At 49.7% G+C, this 18,632-nt stretch overlaps 1 protein-coding gene and 1 long non-coding RNA gene across 7 annotated transcripts in view; both read left to right on the forward strand.

Moving 5' to 3' along the window:
* Positions 1–2,765, forward strand: part of TRPM4 (transient receptor potential cation channel subfamily M member 4) — a 56,166-nt gene extending 53,401 nt beyond the window's left edge. For 4 of the 5 annotated variants that reach the window (XM_024351547.2, XM_063800805.1, XM_054673957.1 and 1 more), the window contains 5 exons: positions 1,127–1,323; positions 1,628–1,760; positions 1,933–2,005; positions 2,093–2,198; positions 2,423–2,765. In XM_024351547.2, the coding sequence (XP_024207315.2) occupies positions 1,127–1,323; positions 1,628–1,760; positions 1,933–2,005; positions 2,093–2,198; positions 2,423–2,427 (514 nt within the window). In that variant the 3' untranslated portion in view covers positions 2,428–2,765. The remainder of the gene's footprint in view (positions 1–1,126; positions 1,324–1,627; positions 1,761–1,932; positions 2,006–2,092; positions 2,199–2,422) is intronic. The other variant, XR_002940691.2, reaches the window with a different exon arrangement.
* Positions 2,766–8,806: 6,041 nt separating this feature from the next.
* The window catches only part of LOC107969786 (uncharacterized), a 54,886-nt gene continuing 45,060 nt past the window's right edge, over positions 8,807–18,632 (forward strand). For both annotated transcript variants that reach the window (XR_010153595.1, XR_008541166.2), the window contains exon 1: positions 8,807–16,836. This is a non-coding gene — a long non-coding RNA (uncharacterized LOC107969786). The remainder of the gene's footprint in view (positions 16,837–18,632) is intronic.

Consider the following 18,632-nt stretch of genomic DNA (forward strand, 5'->3'; position numbering starts at 1 on the left):
TGTATGTTTAACTACCCTTACTTTCCTAGGATAAATCCCATTTCGTTATGGTATAAAATCCACTTAATATGCTGCTGAATTAGATTTGCTTGTATTTTTTCAGGATGTTTACATGTATATTCATAAGGGCTACTGCTCTGTAATTTTCTTGTGATATCTTTATCTGGCTTTGGTATTACAGTAATGCTGGCCTCATAGAATGAGTTAGGAAATGTTCTCTCCTTTTCAATCTTTTGGACGAATTTGAGAAACATCCTTGTTATTATAATTCTTCTTTAAATATTTGATAGAATTCACCAGCACAGCCATCTGGTTTTGGCCTTTTCTTTATTGAAAGGTTTTTTATTCAATCTCTTATGATAATTCTACTGAGATTTTCTGTTTTTTCTTGAGTCAGCTTAGGTAATTTGTGTGTTCCTAGGAATTTGTCCATTTCATTTATCTAGTTTGTTGACATATAATTGTTGATAGTATTCTCATACAATCCTTTTTATTTCGGTAAGGTCAGTAGTAATGTCTCCATTTTCATTTCTGATGTTAGTTATTTGTGTCCAGGCTAACTTTTGAGCCCAACTTTAACCTGACTTCAACCTCTACCTTATACTGTGATACCATCCCAACTTGACCTCTGACATCTGACCCTTGGCCCTTCTAAACTGACTTTTTTTTTTTTTTTTTTTTTGAGATGGAGTCTTACTCTGTCTCCCAGGCTGGAGTGCAGTGGCACGATCTCAGCTCACTGCAACCTCCACCTCCTGGGTTCAAGCGATTCTCCTGCCTCAGCCTCCCCAGTAGCTGGGATTACAGGTGCCCGCCACCATGCCTGGCTAATTTTTGTATTTTTAGTAGAGATGGGGCTTCACCATGTTAGCCAGGCTGGTCTCGAACTCCTGACCTGAGGTGATCTGCCCGCTCCGGTCTCCCAAAGTGCTGGGACTACAGGCGTGACCAAACGCCCTTGGCTCTAACCTGACTTCTAATCGCATCCTGTAACCTCTGACTTTAGTGATCTTGACTTCTGTCTGCTGCTATAGACTTTGAACAATTATTGCCTGGCATCTAACCTTCGTCCTTGCCCCTGGCTGGGCCCTGACCTCAAGTGACCTTTGACCTCTGGCCTTTGCAGTTACACATTCGGCAAAGTACAGGGCAACAGCGATCTCTACTGGAAGGCGCAGCGTTACCGCCTCATCCGGGAATTCCACTCTCGGCCCGCGCTGGCCCCGCCCTTTATCGTCATCTCCCACTTGCGCCTCTTGCTCAGGCAATTGTGCAGGCGACCCCGGAGCCCCCAGCCGTCCTCCCCGGCCCTCGAGCATTTCCGTAAGAACAGAGCTTGGCTTAAAAAGGAGAAATATAGGGGACCGGGAGCCTGGAAGGCGAGGGGAAGGGGGCATGCCCCAAATGACTAACGGGCGTGGCTTAGGTAGCGAGGGGCGGGGTTTAAGCAACACGGGGCGGAGCTTAAGCACTGAGGGGCAGTGCTTACGGGTGAGGGGCGGGGCATGTTCTCGAATCACCAGGGGCTGGGTCTGGGATAGCATGCGTGTTCTGAGGGTGTCGGAAGGGGCAGCTGGGATTGGGAAGGGGCGTGGCCTGAGCCCTTTGACTCCGCCCGCCCCTACAGGGGTTTACCTTTCTAAGGAAGCCGAGCGGAAGCTGCTAACGTGGGAATCGGTGCATAAGGAGAACTTTCTGCTGGCACGCGCTAGGGACAAGCGGGAGAGCGACTCCGAGCGTCTGAAGCGCACGTCCCAGAAGTGAGAGCGGGGCCTGGTCGGGGATGGGGCTTCTGGCCTGGGGCGGATCCTGACTTCGGCTGAAGGCAGGGTCCTGGGAGGGAGGGAGAGAGGGAGGAGGCCCGGGAAGCAGGCGGAGCCCCGGGGGTGGGTGGGCTGCGGGTGCCCCCGGTAAGAGGCCCTCCCTCCTCAGGGTGGACTTGGCACTGAAACAGCTGGGACACATCCGCGAGTACGAACAGCGCCTGAAAGTGCTGGAGCGGGAGGTGAGGGCTTGGGGCCTGGCTGGGGGACTGTGGCAGGGGTCGGGCAGGGGTCCCATCTCCTGCTCTGACATTCCTCCCATTCCGCAGGTCCAGCAGTGTAGCCGCGTCCTGGGGTGGGTGGCCGAGGCCCTGAGCCGCTCTGCCTTGCTGCCCCCAGGTGGGCCGCCACCCCCTGACCTGCCTGGGTCCAAAGGTCAGTGTGTAGCATCAGCCTGTGCATCTCCAGCCTCTGTTCCTGTATTTTTGCGTGTTTTTCTCTCTCGGCGCCTTTCCAGTGTCCCTGGGTCACTCTCTTGGTCTCCTTTGAGCCTTTTGTACTCTCGCCTTCGTCTTTCTTCTTTTTTGCCAGTCTCCCAGTTTTTCTGTCTCTCCCCTTCCCTGCCAATCACCTGCTCTCTCTTTTCTCTCTTCCCCCAGACTGAGCCCTGCTGGCGGACTTCAAGGAGAAGCCCCCACAGGGGATTTTGCTCCTAGAGTAAGGCTCATCTGGGCCTCGGCCCCCGCACCTGGTGGCCTTGTCCTTGAGGTGAGCCCCATGTCCATCTGGGCCACTGTCAGGACCACCTTTGGGAGTGTCATCCTTACAAACCACAGCATGCCCGGCTCCTCCCAGAACCAGCCCCAGCCTGGGAGGATCAAGGCCTGGAGCCTGGGCCGTTATCCATCTGGAGGCTGCAGGGTCCTTGGGGCAACAGGGACCACAGACCCCTCACCACTCACAGATTCCTCACACTGGGGAAATAAAGCCATTTCAGAGGAATCGTGTCTGGAGGCTTGATTCTTGGGGGAGCTGGTGGGTGTCTAGATCCAGGATGGGAGCTGGAGCTGGGGTGTTGGGTTTGGGGTTCTTGGTGGATTTGCTGCTGTAATTCAGATATTTTGGAGTCCGTTTCCTCCCCTGAGCCCCATTGTTCTTGCCTGAGACCCAGCACTTCTGTCTGCACTGTTCTGACGGCTCTCGCTTCAGTAGGACAAGACCCCATCTGTACCCCCTCCCACCCAGTTTCAGCTTTCCAGTGGAAAAATAACTCAGTGATAATAAGCAAATTATTTCCTGGAATGGAGGTGGGTGGGTGTTGTGTACATCTGCTTTGGCAATAGGGAAACGGATGATGCAAATTTGAGTAGATAAATGCATACGTGTCTTTAAAAAGTCTAATTAGTGGGAAATTGCAGGCCAGGCACACACAGGGTTGAGGCAAATATGCGTGATTATACATGCAGCTTAACTAAATAACCCATAACAAGCTAAACTGGTAATGACAAGGTTGAACTGACAGCAATTATTAGTTAAATAGCAAGAAAGCCACCAACAACCAACACATCCAAAAATCAAAACCAAACATCCTTCCTCCAAATTGGAGGAGATCCAAGTATCTGTCACCGTGGGTGCAGAGTAGCGTTGAAACATTGCCAAGTGTTGTGTGGCAACTGCGACTTCTCTGGAAGATGCTGAGTTAGTTCTCACCAACCCAAGTAGTAATAATCACTGTAATGTAACCTACTTCCTTCCTTCCTTCCTTCCTCCTTCCCTCCTTTCCTCCCTTCCTCCCTCCTTCCCTCCCTTCTTCCTTCCTTCCTTTCTTTTCTTCTTTTTTTTTTTTTTTTTTTTTGAGACAGAGTCTCTCTCTGTCACCCAGGCTGGAGTGCAGTGGCACCATCTCAGGTCACTGCAACCTCCGCCTCCTGGGTTCAAGCAGTTCTCCTACCTCAGCCTCTGGAGTAGCTAGGATTACAGGTGCCCGCCACCATGCCCGGCTAATTTTTGTATTTTTGGTAGAGACGGGGTTTCACCATGTTGGCCAGGCTGGTCTCAAACTCCTCATCTCAGGTGATCGGCCTGCCTCGGCCTTCCAAAGTGCTGGAATTACAGGTGTGAGCCACCACACCCGGCCACTTTTTCTTCTTTTCTTTCAATAAGGTCTCACTCTGTCACCCAGGCAGAAATGCAGTGACTCAATTACAGCTCACTGCAACCTCCACCTCCTGGGCTCAAGCAATTCTCCCACTCAGCCTCCTGAGTAGCTGGTTCTACAGGCTCACACCACCATGCCCGGCTAATTTTTTGGATTTTTGGTAGAGATGGGGTCTCACCATATTGCCCTGGCTGGTCGCAAACTCCTGGGGTCAAGTGATCCACTCACCTCGGCCTCTCAGAGTGCTGGGATTACAGGCGTGAGCCACCATACCCGGCCTCCAGTACTTTCTATATATGTGTGTCCAGCATTGTTTTAAGTGCTTCACGTGCACTACATCAGTGAACCCTATGATAACCATACAAGGTAGGTTCTATTATTGTCTCCATTTTGCAGATGAGAAAAGTGAGACACAGAAAAGTAGCTCAAATAAAGTCACACATAGAAAGTGGCTGAGTTGGGGGTTGGGCATGGTGGCTCATGCCTGTAAAACAGCACTTTGGGAAGCCAAGCAAGTGGATCACTTGAGGCCAGGAGTTTGAGACCAGCCTGGCCAATATAGCAAAACCCCATCACTACTAAAAATACAAAAATTAGCCGGGTGTGGTAGCGGACACCTGTAGTCCCAGCTACTCGGGAGGCTGAGGCAGGAGAATCACTTGAACCCAGGAGGCGGAGGTTGCAGTGAACCGAAATTGTGCCACTGCACTCCAGCCTGGGTGACAGAGCAAGACTCTGTTTCAAAAGAATAATAAAAAATAAAAATGGAAAGTGGCTGAGTTGGAACAGAAATCTGGGCAATCCAGAGAGCATCTGTAATGCACGATTTTATATTTGGAAATGTCAACTGCCGTGAAGTCACAGGAACTCACTCAGTCCATGTGCAAGTTTGAGCTTTTGTCTCTCAGCTGCAAATCCACCCTTGCCTCCGCTCTGTGATGTTGGGGCGGAGCCTCTGCAAGCCACGTTTTTGCTTTCCCAGCTGGGTTGCTATAAGCCCCGGCCTAAAGAGGGCGCTAGACGGAGACCGGCGATTGGAGGAGGAAGCAGGGATTTGCTCCACCTATTTGCTTCAGGCTTCCGAGCAAGCGTCGCCCCAGAACAACGCTCCCTCTGACAGCAGCAGTTGCTTCCAGGTTTTTTGTTTGTTTGTTTGTTTGTTTGTTGTTGTTGTTGTTGTTAAGACGGAGTCTTGCTCTGTCGCCCAGGCTGGAGTGCAATGGCGCGATCTCAGCTCACTGCAACCTCCGCCTCCTGGGTTCAAGCAATTCTCCTGCCTCAGCCTCCTGAGTAGCTGGGATTACAGGCATCCGCCACCACGCCCAGCTAATTTTTGTATTTTTAGTGGAGACAGGATTTCACCATGTTGGTCAGACTGGTCTCGAACTCCTGACTTCAGGTGATCCAGCCACCTTGGCCTCTCAAAGTGCTGGGATTACAGGTGTGAGCCACCACGCCCGGCCCTCTTCCAGGTTTCAAGTTTTATTTTTTTGGCACCTCCCTAACCTGTTTCTTTTTCTATTTCTGTCACCCAGGCTGGAGTGCAGTGGTCGAGGCTCACTGTAGCCTTGACCTCCCAGGCTCAAGCCATACTCCCGCCTCAGCCTCCAGAATAGCTGGGACCACAGGTGCACGCCACCACACCCAGCTAATTTTTTGTTTTCAAATTGTTTCGTAGAGATGGGGGTCTCGCCATGTTGCCCAGGTGGGTCTCAAACTCATGGGATCAAGGGATCCTCCAACCTCTGCCTCCCAAAGTGCTGTGATTACAGGCATGAGCCACCATGCCGGATGCCATAACCAGCATCATTGTCAGCCTTCTGTCACACCAGCGCCACCCCGGTAGCCCCTGGCTCTAGTCTGGGTTTCAGTTCTGCAGGGCTGCTGCCTCAACATTTTAGGTTCTGATAGCTGTATTCTCAGTCCTGGAGTGACAGGTGTAGCCTGCAGTTACTATTTTTATACGGTGCGGTTACTATTTCTGCGCTGTTTCTTCTCATTCCTTTCACGGTTTCCTGAGACCTGTTTAATTTATCTGAGACCTGTGTATTAATTCATCTCTGTTGAAGTATCTATATAACAGGAAAACTCCAGGTCGTGTGTGTAGAAATCTGACGTGAGTCATCAAGATGGAGAATTTGCACGAATTCCACATGTAAAGCGATTTGGAGACCAAAAATTCCTTAATTGAAGAGGAGGCTGGTACTCTTGAGGAATTACCCTAAAATAACTGCTGCAAGCTTATATTTTGCGTCTTCCATTCAAATAGGACTTGTCTCCATTTGTGCAGTAACTGTGTATTGGGGAAAGGAAAATACTCAGACCTTTTAGGGATTAGCAGACACTGGCCCGGCCTATTTATTCATTTTTGAGATGCAGTCTCACTCTCTTGCCCAAGTTCTAGTGCAGTGGTGTGATCACAGCTCACTGCGGCCTGGCTCAAGTGATCCTCCTGCCTCGGCCTCCTGAGTAGCTGGGATAACAGGTGTGTGCCACCACGTCTGACTAATTTTTGTATTTTTAGTAGAGACAGGGTTTCACCATGTTGGCCAGGCTAATAAAGTTTTAAAATAAAAAAAAAAAGAAAAGAGAAAAATACACCACATTTGAGGTATTTTCCAACCCATTTAGTGAGTAACCTACAAAAATGCCAACTCGGAGTGTGGTCCAAGTGCTTGAGAAGGCTCTGCATCCGGCCGATGCTGAGCTTAAGCTCAGTCTTGTGACTCAGCAGCTCACATGATACTCAGAAAAGAATGTGGCAAATCGAGATGCTGTATGACCTCCAGAAAGTGCCAATAGGAGCATTTTCCAGCATAAACTCGTAGGGTTTTGGCACAAAGCCATGTCATCTTCTGCACACAACTCATCTCTGTGAAGAAACAATTCCTTGTCTCGGTTAGAGATGGATACCTGGCCATGGAGCACCGAGCAATGATAAAACCTGAGCTGACCATCAGGAACTCGGTGTAATCCGACCCACAAATCCAGAAGATTGAGCACAGGCAATGGCAGTGCATCAGGTGGAAATAAGAAATAAAGTGTTGGCCGGGCGCCATGGCTCACTCCTGTAATCCCAGCACTTTGGGAGGCCGAGACAGGTGGATCACCTGAGGTCAGGAGTTCGAGACCAGCCTGGCCAACATGGAGAAACCCCCATCTCTACTAAAAATACAAAATTAGACAGGCATGGTGGCGCATGCCTGTAATCTCAGCTACTCCGGAGGCTGAGGCAGGAGAATTGCTTGAGCCAGGGAGGCAGAGGTTGCGGTGAGCTGAGATTGCACCATTGCACTCCAGCCTGGGCAACAAGAGCGAAACTCCATCTTAAAAAAAAAAAAAAAAGAACTAAGGTGTTGGCATAAGCAATGACACAAGCAAATTGCTTGAGTGGACAGCACAGACCGTTCTGCCATCTATACCCACTGTTTTGTCTTCTCTCCATTTATACCCATGGCTTCATGGACAGCTCCTCATGATTCTTTTTCTTTTCTTTCTTTCTTTTTTTTTGAGATGGAGTCTTGCTCTGTTGCTCAGGCTGGAGTGCAGTGGTGCGATCCTGGCTCACCACCTCTGCCTCCCAGGTTCAAGTGATTCTCCTGCCTCAGCCTCCCGAGTAGCTGGGACTACAGGTGTGCACCATCATGCCCAGCTAATTTTTGTACTTTTAGTAGAGATGGGGTTTCCCCATGTTGGCCAGGCTGGTCTCAAACTCCGGACCTCAGGTGATCTGCCCTCCTCGGCTTCCCAAAGTGCTGGGATTACAGGTGTGAGCCACCGCGCCAGGCAGCTCCTCGTGATTAATTGAACTGGGGAGGACACAACTTTGGGCTGGTTTTTAGATGGCTCAGCATGATATACTAGGATTCTCAGAGTCAGCCGCATTGCAGCCCTCAGAGGAACCAGCACCAGCCTGGCAGTCTCTCTTCCCAGAAATCTGAGCCCCAGCTCAGCAATGCCCACTTCTGAGCTGGGCAGCAACCCTGAGCAACCAATCTCAAGAGCCCTGAGGTTCATCTGATCCTCTCTTTGATAACATAGCAGGATTGGCTCAGCAAGCCTGCACTGACGCCACGGATACAGAAGAACAGAATGATACCAGCTGCTGAGCCCCAGAGGCTGCCCTTTTCTAGCCAGAACATTTTTCCTGACCAGGAAGCTGTCATTGCCACATAGATGTTTCTCCTCTTCCCCGATTCTATAAATACAAAAACACAGTCCTTCTTTACTGGGTTGCTGCTGGCCACGGTGCAGGCAGACCGTTCATGTCTAGCTGGAGTCACGGGCTGGAGGGACGCTCCCTCCTCTACCTGTGCATCTTCCCTCAGTGACTCTATTCCCATCTCTATCGCACAGGCCTAGTGGTGTGTGTGACAGTTGGTGACCACAAAGGAAAATTATCCATCTGTCCTGGTGCCATGTTCTTTTTGTTTGTTTGTTTTTAGACGAAGTCTTGTTCTGTTGCCCAGGCTGGAGTGCAGTGGCGCGATCTTGGCTCACTGCAACCTCCACCTCCCCAGTTCAAGCGATTCTCCTGCCTCAGCCTCCTGAGTAGCTGGGATTACAAGTGCCCACCACCATGCCTGGCTAATTTTTGTACATATATATGTGTGTGTGTGTGTGTGTATATAGGTATATACATATATATATGTATATATACATATATATTCGTATGTATGTATATATACATATATATTCGTATGTGTGTATATATACATATATATTCGTATGTGTGTATATACATATATATTCGTATGTGTGTATATACATATACGTATGTGTGTATATACATATACGTATGTGTGTATATACATATACGTATGTGTGTATATACATATACGTATGTGTGTATATACATATATGTGTGTATATACATATATGTGTGTATATACATATATGTATATACATACATACATACGTATGTATATACATATATGTATGTATGTATATACATATAGATGTATTTTTTTTTTTCTGAGACTGAGTCTTGGTCTATCACCCAGGCTGGGGTGCAGTGGCACGATCTTGGCTCACTGCAACCTCTGCCTCCCCAGTTCAAGCCATTCTCCAGCCTCAGTCTCCCGAGTAGCTGGGACTACAGGCGCCTGCCATCACGCCTGGCTAATTTTTGTATTTTTAGTAGACACAGGGTTTCACCACGTTGGCCAGGCTTGTCTCGAACTCCTGGCCTCAAGTGATCCGCCTGCCTCAGGCTCCGAAAGTGCTAGGATTACAGATGTGAGCCTGTGAGCCACCACACCCAGCCTGGTGTTGTGTTTGCAAGCAACATGGAGTTTGGCCCACTATGGAGGTGGAAGACATTCCCTCCTAATGGTGGTGGCAGGTCACATGTAAGGCCAGTGAGTAAACTGGATGTCCAAGAAGCCAGGGTGGGCAGCAGAGGCATGGTCAGCTAGTGCAGTGTCCTCTAGAGAGGCTGCTGAGGGGGTGGGATGGCTGTGGTGTCCCCTCACCCGGGACCTGGTGAGGCCCCCTAAGATGCTGTCTGTTCCAGGTCTCAGGTGCAGGTAAAGAAAGATGACTGTAAACAGAATGTGTAAGACACCAGAGGCCCCCAGACAAGCAGGTCATTTGAAAAACATGGTTCATTGTATACAAAAAGAAATCTCTAGGTAGCGGGGCTGCAGGTTTTCAGAGGAAAGGAGGCAGGAGGCTGGGATGAGGGCTAAAGAGTGCAAACGCAAATTACAAAATTAACCGAGTGTGGTGGTGGGCGCCTGTGGTCCCAGCTACTCAGGAGGCTGAGGTGGGAAGATCACTTGAGCTTGGGAGGTCGAGGCTATGGTGAGCCATCATCACGCCACTGTACTCCAGCCTGGGTGACAGAGGGAGACCCTGTTTCAGAAAAGAAAAAGACGGAGGCCAAGGAACTGGTAATATCAAAAGGACGACGAGTGTAACTAGAGGGAACGGAGCTGTAAGGTTGGCTCAAAGCTGCAACCAAGCAAATGGGCTGCGGCCAAAACTGGGATGGATTTGCCTTTTTATTTATTTTTTATTTTTATTTTATTTTTTTGAGATGGAGTCTCACTTTGTCACCCAGGCTGGAGTGCAGTGGTGCAGTCTCGGCTCACAGCAAATTCCACCTCCCGGGTTCAAGCGATTCTCCTGCCTCAGCCCCCCAAGTAGCTGGGACTATAGGCACGCGCCACTACTCCTGGCTAATTTTTGTTTGTTTGTTTGTTTGTTTGTATTTTTAGTAGAGACGGGGTTTCACCATGTTAGCCAGGATGGTCTCGATCTCCTGACCTCATGATCCACCTGCCTTGGCCTCACAGAGTGCTGGGATTACAGGTGTAAGCCACTGCACCCAGCCGGATTTGCCTTTTTAGAACAAAGACGTAGGCAAGCCAAGGGGCTGATACACAAACCCAGATTAAGTTTGGAAAAACTGTGGGCATTGGACACACATTTTTGCTTCTCTTGAATATCTAGGATTGGGATGGCTGGATGGTATAGGAAGTGTATGTATGACTTTATAAGAAATTGCCAAAATCTTTTCCTAAGTAGTTGCACCGTTTGAATTTTGAATTTCCACCAGCAATGCATGAGAGCGTTCTAGTGGCCCTGATCCTTACCAGGACCTGCTATTATCAGTGCTTATGATTTTTTGTGTTTTTTTTGAGACAGAGTCTCGCTCTGTCACCCAGGCTGGAGTTAGTGGCGTGATCTCGGCTCACTGCAACCTTCACCTCCCAGATTCAAGCAATTCTCCTGCCTCAGCATCCTGAGTAGCCAATATTACAGGTGTGCACCACCACACCCAGCTAATTTGTTGTATTTTTAGTAGAGATGGGGTTTCACCATGTTGGTCAAGCTGGTCTCGAACTCCTGACCCCAAATGATCAACTCACCTCGGCCTCCCAAAGTGCTAGGATTACAGGCGTGAGCCACCATGCCCAGCAAGTTGTGTTTGTTTGTTTGTTTGTTTTTAGCACAAAGTATTGGCTGGGCACGGTGGCTCACACCTGTAATCCCAGCACTTTGGGAGGCTGAGGTGGGAGGATCACTTGAGGCCAGGAGTTTGAGACCAGGCTTGGGCAACATAGTGGGACTTTATGCCTACAAAAAATTTTTAAAAATTAGCTAGGTGGGGTGGTGTGTGCACCTGTAATCCCAGCTACACGGGAGGCTGAGGTGGGAGGATCATTTGAGCCTGCGAGTTTGAGGCTACAGTGAACTATGATTGCACCATTGCACTCCAGCCTAGGTGACAGAGCAAGACTCTGTCTCCCCGCCCCACCCCCCCAAAAAAAGGATCAGGTAATGTGTACAAGTTTTTGTTTGAAGACCTGTCTTCAGTTCTTTTGGGTAGGTACCTAGGGGTGGAATGACTGGGTCATATATATGCTAATTCTGTGCTTAATTTTTTGAGGAACTGCCAAACTGTTTTACACAGTGGCTGGACCATTGTACATTCTCACCAGCAATGTACGGGGGTTCCGATTTCTTCACATCCATGCCAAACACTTTTTATTCGCAGTTTGTTTTCTTTTCTTTTTCTTTTTCTTTTGAGATGGAGTTTAGCTCTTGTTGTCCGGGCTGGAGTGCAGTGGCACAATCTTGGCTCACCGCAACCTCTGCCTCCCGGATTCAAGCGATTCTCCTGCCTCAGGCTCCTGAGTAGCTGGAATTATAGGTGCCTGCCACCATGCCCGGCTAATTTTTGTATTTTTAGTAGAGATGGGGTTTCACCATGTTGGCCATGGTGGTCTCCAACTCCTGACCTCAGGTGATCCACCTGCCTTGACCTCCCAAAGTGCTGGGATTACAGGCGTGAACCACTGCGCCCAGCCCAGTTTATTTTCTTGATCGTAGCCATCCTAGTGGCTGTGGAGTGGTGTCCCATTGTGGTTTTGGTTTGCATTTCCCTAAGGACTAGTGATGCTGAGCGTCTTTTCATGTGTTTTGACCATTCTCACATTCTTTTTTTTTTTTTTTTTTTGAGACAGGGCTGGAATGCAGTGGCATGATCGTAGCTCACTGCATCCTTGAACTCCTGGGCTCAGGAGATTCTCCCACCTCAGTCTCCTGAGTAGCTGGGACTACAGTTGTATGCCACCGTGCCCACATAATTTATAAAAAAATTTTAGTAGAGACGGGATCTTACTATGTTGCCCAGGCTGGTCTCAAACTCCTGAGCACAAGTGATCCTCCTGCCTCAGCCTCCTGAGTAGCTGGGATTACAGATGCACGCCACTATACCCAGCTAAGTTTTTATTATTATTTTTTTTAATAGAGATGGGTTTCATTATGTTGTTCAAGCTGGTCTGGAACTCCTGGGTTCAAGCGATTCTCCTGCCTTGGCCTCCCAAAGTGCTGGGATTACAGGTGTGAGCCACTGCGCCCAGCCTTATGCGTTCTTTGGAAGAAACGGCTTTTGGGTAATGGCTTGCACTGTTGTGTTGTATCAGCTGCCGTCCAGTCGAAGCTAACTAAGGGCAGGTGGGTGTTGAATGAGGACAAAGCCCACCTGCCCTTAGTTAGCTGTGACTGCAAGAACAAAGACCCTGTTATCCCAATCATCATCATGAGGACTAGCTGGGCCGCAGCTTAAAGGGACATTTCATAGCTTAAAAAAGACAAACTGTTGGCCCTGCCACCTCCAACTACAAAGGTGTCGCAACTGATAAGCCTTTTGGGATCTTGAAGAGGCCACATCTCACGTGTGGAAATTTCACTAATGCGGCTGCAGCAAGTGACCAGACAGATGGCCGCATTTGAGTGGGAGCCTCTTTAGCAAGAGCTTTTTAAAATCAAGCTCCACCCAGGAGCTCTTTATCTTCTTCAGAACCCACGGGATTACAGACGTCTGCACCAGCCCTTGTGGGACCTTGGAGTCCAGGAGAATGAATACGAAGGCACTGATGCTCATGCTCCCTGCTGGCTGGTGAGTAATAAAGTCCCTTGTCTCTGGCCCAGGAGTCTTGTGTCTTCTGGCAACATTTGTGAAACAGTAATGGGCTAGCTTGTTTTATTTTTATTTTTATTTTTTATTTTATTGATTGATTCATTGAATTAGGGACAGGGTCTCACTCTGTTACCCAGGCTGGAGTGCAAGGTGCACTCCAACCTGGGCTCAAGTGATCCTCCCACCTCAGCCTCCCGAGTAGCTGGGACTACAGGTGCGTGCCACTATGCCCAACTAATTTTTTACATTTTGTAGAGACAGGGTCTGGCTACATTGCCCAGAGTGGTCTCGATCTCCTAGGCTCAAGGGATCCTCCTGCTTCAGCCTCCCAAGGTGCTGGGATTACAGGCATGAGCCACTGCACCCAGCCCAGGCTGGCTTGTAAGTAGGACAAAATGAAAGTCCGGACCTGGTAGTGTTGAAAAGGATGGGATGTTGACAAAGGCGTGGCTTTCTGGAATTGGAAGGACAGGGCCTCCATGGGCCTGGTTCAAAAATATGAGAAGAATCCCTGGGATCCAGTAGGGAATTCTCTCATCCAAGTAGAGGAGGATGGCCAGGAATAGAGGTCTTCACTGTCCTACTTGTATTTTTTTTTTTTTTTTTTAGATGGAGTTTCACTGTTGTTGCCCAGGCTGGAGTGCAGTGGTGCAACCTCGGCTCACTGCAACCTCCGCCTCCTGGGTTCAAGCGATTCTCCTGCCTCAGCCTCCCGAGTAGCTGGGATTACAGGCATGCGCCACCACGCCCGGCTAATTTTGTATTTTTAGTAGAGACGGGGTTTCTCCATGTTGGTCAGGCTGGTCTCGAACTCCCGACCTCAGGTGATCCACCTGCTTCGGCCTCCCAAAGTGCTGGGATTGCAAGCATGAGCCACCGCGCCCGGCCTGTCCTACTTGTTAATGAGGCTCAGTGGCTACAGATAGGATCAAAATCAGTGGGCAAAACAGTGGGCAAATGGTGCCTGGCTGCACCTGGGTTCTTACCCTTCTCCAGGCAGGTGGAGGAAGAAATGGGATCATGAAAATGAGGCAACAAGCCCCAGGGACCCAACCAAGAGGCAGCATGGCTGTGGCCGCTGGGTCAAAGGGTCTCTGAAACTGAAGTGGTATCAGCAACAAGGACCTTGTTATTTGTTTCTTTGTTTTGAGACAGGGTCTTGCTCTGTCACCCAGGCTGAAGTACAGTGGCGCAAACATGGCTCACTGTAGCCTCAAACTCCCAGGGCCAAGGGGTCCTCCCCACTCAGCCTCCCGAGTAGCTGGGACCACACGTATGCACCACTACACCCAGCTAATTTAAAATTTTTTTGTAGAGATGAGGTCTCGCTATGTTTCCCAGGCTGGTCGTGAGCTCCTGAGCACAAGTGATGCAATCACCTTGGCCTCCGAAAGCCCTGAGATTACAGGCATGAGCCACTATGCCCTGCCTTGCTATTTGATATTGAGCCTTCAGTGGGCTGAAAACATTAGTGAAGATCCCACCCTGCGAGTGTTTCTGGCCCCACCACGGTCCAATTTGGATCCAGTCCACAGCTGGGTGCAGGGCTGGTCAAAGATGCTGAGGACTGGGAGGGCTGAGCCTGGCCATCTGTGGAAGAGCAGAAAGAGAGGGGCCTCTGTTCCCAAGAACTTGCTGGGTCCTGGGAGGTACCTGGGTTGCAGCTCTGGCACTGATCCTGGAGGGAGGAGCCAAGTGAGCCGATAGAGAGGTCAGTAATGAAGTTTTTTTGTTGTTTGTTTTTTGAGATGGAGTCTTGCTGTGTCGCCCAAGCTGGAGTGCAGTGGCATGATCTTGGCTCACGGCAAGCTCTGCCTCCTGGGTTCATGCCATTCTCCTGCCTCAGCCTCCCCAGTAACTGGGACTACAGGTGCCCGCCACCATGCCTGGCTAATTTTTTGTATTTTTTATAGAGACGAGGTTTCACCGTGTTAGCCAGGATGGTCTCGATCTCCTGATCTCATGATCCACCCGCCTCTGCCTCCCAAAGTGCTGGGATTACAAGCGTGAGCCACCATGCCTGGCCTTTTTTTTTTTTTTTTGAGATGGAGTTTCACTCTTGTTGCCCAGACTGGAGTGCAATGACGCGATCTCTGCTCACTGCAAGCTCCGCCTCCCAGGTTCAAGCAATTCTCCTGCCTCAGCCTCCTGAGTAGCTGGGACTACAGGTGTGCACCACCACGCCTGGCTAATTTTGTATTTTTGGTAGAGACGGAGTTTCTCCATGTTGGTCAGTCTGGTCTTGGACTCCTGACCTCAAGTGATCCACCCGCCTCGGCCTCCCAAAGTGCTGGAACTACAGGTGTGAGCCACCGCGCCCGACCAACAGTGAGTTTTTTTCCCCTGCCTTTGCTGTCCCCCTGGGATGCCCCCCAGCCCCAAGCTGCTCCAGGGCTGAGGCTGCAGTCCCTGACCCACAGACTTCTTGGTCCAAGTACCTGAATTCAACGAATCAGGCTCCCAGTGGGAAGGGAAGCTGAAGAGATCTCATTGGGTGTGGCACCTAGAGCCAATTCAATATCCCGCTGTGTGGTTTCCACGACTAAGCGGGTATAGTTGGTACTGATGCTTTACATGCTCGAACTACACATGCCTTGTTATCAGAGGATTCTACCAGTCGGAGGCTGTGGCATATGCTGCCCTCTTCACCTCTACCAGAAACAATGTGGGATCCCAGTAGAAAAGGAAACACAACTGTAATGACTAAATGGCTGCTAGAGTGCTCCGGGAAGCCGTTTCCCAGTGCCACAGTGCCACCTGCCTGACACGGCCACCAAGTACACTCCTTTTAAAAAGAAAGGGCAGCTGGGCTGGGTGCGGTGGCTCACACCAAGAGGTGGGTGGATCGCTTGAGTCCAGGAGTTCAAGACCAGCCTGGGCGACATAGTGAAAACCCATCTCTTTTTTTTAAATTAAAATTTTATTTATTTATTTTGAGACAGAGTCTTGCTCTGTGACCAGGCTGGAGTGCAGTGGTATGATCTCAGTTCACTGCAACCTCCACCTCTGGGGTTCAAGCGATTCTCCTGCCTCAGCCTCCCCAGTAGCTGGGATTACAGGCACCTGCCACCATGCCCAGCTAACTTTTGTATTGTTAGTAGAGACCGGGTTTCACCATGTTGGTCAGGATGGTCTCGATCTCTTGACCTTGGGATCTACCCACCTCTGCCTCACAAAGTGCTGGGATTACAGGCGTGAGCCACCGTGCCCGGCCCTGTCTCTCTTCTAATAAATAATAAAAAAAGAAAAGAAGGCCGCTATGAATCACTATTAAGCTCTCCTTGAAAGCAAACGCCTGGCTTGTGGTGGCCTTTGACTCCCCAGCCTCACACCCTCGTTCTCAGGTAGGTTAACTGCAGCTTCACTAGCAATACCGGAAATGGCCAAAGGTAAAGGGTACGTCTAAGAGCACAGCTGGTCTGGTCCTCAGGTCTGAGTTTTACATACAAAAGTCACAGCTACCCCTGTTTCTTCTGTTTTCTGTTTCGAGACGGTCTTGCTGTGTTGCCCAGGCTGGAGTGCAGTGGCATGATCGTGGCTCACTGCAGCCTGGAACTCCTGGGCTCAAGCGATCCTCCCACCTCAACCTCCTGAGTAGCTGGGACTATAGGCATGCGCCAGCATACCCGGTTAATTTTTTAATTTTTTTTTTTTCCCAGAGACATAGTCTCGCTGTGTTGCCCATGCTGGTCTTGAACTCCTGGGCTCAAGCAATCCTCCTGCCACGGCCCCAAAGTGCTGGAATTACAAGTGTGAGCCGCCGCACCCGGCAGCAGCTACCCCATTTGGAGAAAACTCTCTTCCACTCCCCTGCCTGAGGCAATTCCTCTGGCTCAATGGGGCCCTCAATTCAAAAGGGTTCCCTTAAACGGCTGGGCGCATTCCACTATGTTAAACCTAAAGATGTCCACTAGGGGGCAGCAACCACCTAACCCCAACACCAACTCCGGAAGACATTGATTGCAGTTTGGTTGACATTTAAGGTATTCAATGGGACTTTGTAACTTCCTCACTATCTGCGGGTGTCTGGTATTATTGATTGTTGGATCATCTTCCTCAAGAATCAGCTCAAAAAGGTTTCTGGTTTCCCCTTCCCACCTCTTCCTGATCCACACACTTTATTTATTTATTTTTTGAGACAGATGCTCTGTTGCTCAGGCTGGAGTGCAGTGGTGCCATCTCGGCTCACTGTAACCTCTGCCTCCTGGGTTCAAGCGATTCTCCTGCCTCAGCCTCCCAAGTAGCTGGGATTATAGGCACCACCATGCCTAGCTGATTTTTGTATTTTTAGTAGAGATGGGTTTCATCATGTTGGCCAGGCTGGTCTCGAACCGCTGACCTCAACTGATCCACCCATCTTGGCCTCCCAAAGTGCGGGGATCACAGGCATGAGCCACCACACCCGGCCGCACACACTTTACTCAGGCCGTTTGGTCACTGAATGTGGCAGTCCCAGAAGAGGCTTCATCTCTTCTTGGCTGCATCTTGGATAGTCCCTGAGACAGAAGTGTTGGAGGAGTTACAGAGACCCGAGGTCAGGAGATGGAGAGCATCCTGGCTAACATGGTGAAACCCTGTCTCTACTAAAAATACAAAAAATTAGCCAGGCATGGTGGCGGGCACCTGTAGTCCCAGCTACTCGGGAGGCTGAGGCAGGAGAATGGCGTGAACCCGGGAGGCGGAGCTTGCAGTGAGCCGAGATCGCACCACTGCACTCCAGCCTGGGTGACAGAGCAATACTCCGTCTCAAAAAAAAGAAAAAAAAAAAAAGTACAATTCTGCCCGCTGACCATTGTTGGGAATGATGCATCTTTCTTTCCGCTGGACAGCCTGGTGGTCATGCCCTCCAGATGGCAGTTTAGTCCTGAGGGGGCCAAGTAGGGGATTCAAACTAATGCTGGTTTAGGCACCAGAATCCCCTTGTTGGACCGACACGGTGCTAGATCAGGAGTTGGCACACTATAGCCTGTGGGATACATCTGGCCTGTGACCTGTTTCTGTGTGGTCTATAAGCTAACAAAGGTTTTCATATATTTTAAAGAATGTGGTGTTGTTGGTGGTGGTGTTTTTGAGATGGAATCTCGCTTTGTTGCCCAGGCTGGAGAGCAGTGGTATGATCTTGGCTCACTGCAAGCTCTGCCTCCTGGGTTCACGCCATTCTCTTGCCTCAGCTCCCCGAGTAGCTGGGATTAAAGGCACCCGCCACCACGCCCGGCTAATTTTTGTATTTTTAGTAGAGACGTGGTTTCTCCATGTTGGCCGTCCTGGTCTTGAACTCCTGACCTCAAGTGATCCACCTGCCTCAGCCTCCCAAAGTGCTGGAATTACAGGCGTGAGCCACCGCCCAGCCAAGAATTGTTTAAAAAAAAAAAAAAAAAAAAAAGCCAGGTGTGGTGGCTCACCTCTGTAATCCTAGCACTTGGGGAGGCTGAAGCAGAAGGATCACTTGAGCCCAGGAGTTCAAGACTAGCCTGGGCTATGTGGTGAAAGCCTGTCTCTACAAAAAATTAAAAATTAGCTGGGTGTGCTGGTGCACGCCTGTAGTCCCAGCTACTCGGGAGGCTGAGGTGGGAGGATCGCTTGAGCCTGGGAAGTCGAAGCTGCAGTGAGCTATTATTGTACCACAGCTCTCCAGCCTCAGTGACAGAGCAAGATCTTGTTTCAAAAAGAAAAAAGAAAAAGATGACTGTGCCACAGAAAACAAATGCCCTACAAAACCCAAAATACTATTACCTGGTTCTTTCCAGAAAAAGTTGGCTCACTCCCGTGTTAGTTGAAA

Source organism: Pan troglodytes, chromosome 20 (genome assembly GCF_028858775.2).
Source record: "Pan troglodytes isolate AG18354 chromosome 20, NHGRI_mPanTro3-v2.0_pri, whole genome shotgun sequence".
NCBI lineage: Eukaryota > Metazoa > Chordata > Mammalia > Primates > Hominidae > Pan > Pan troglodytes.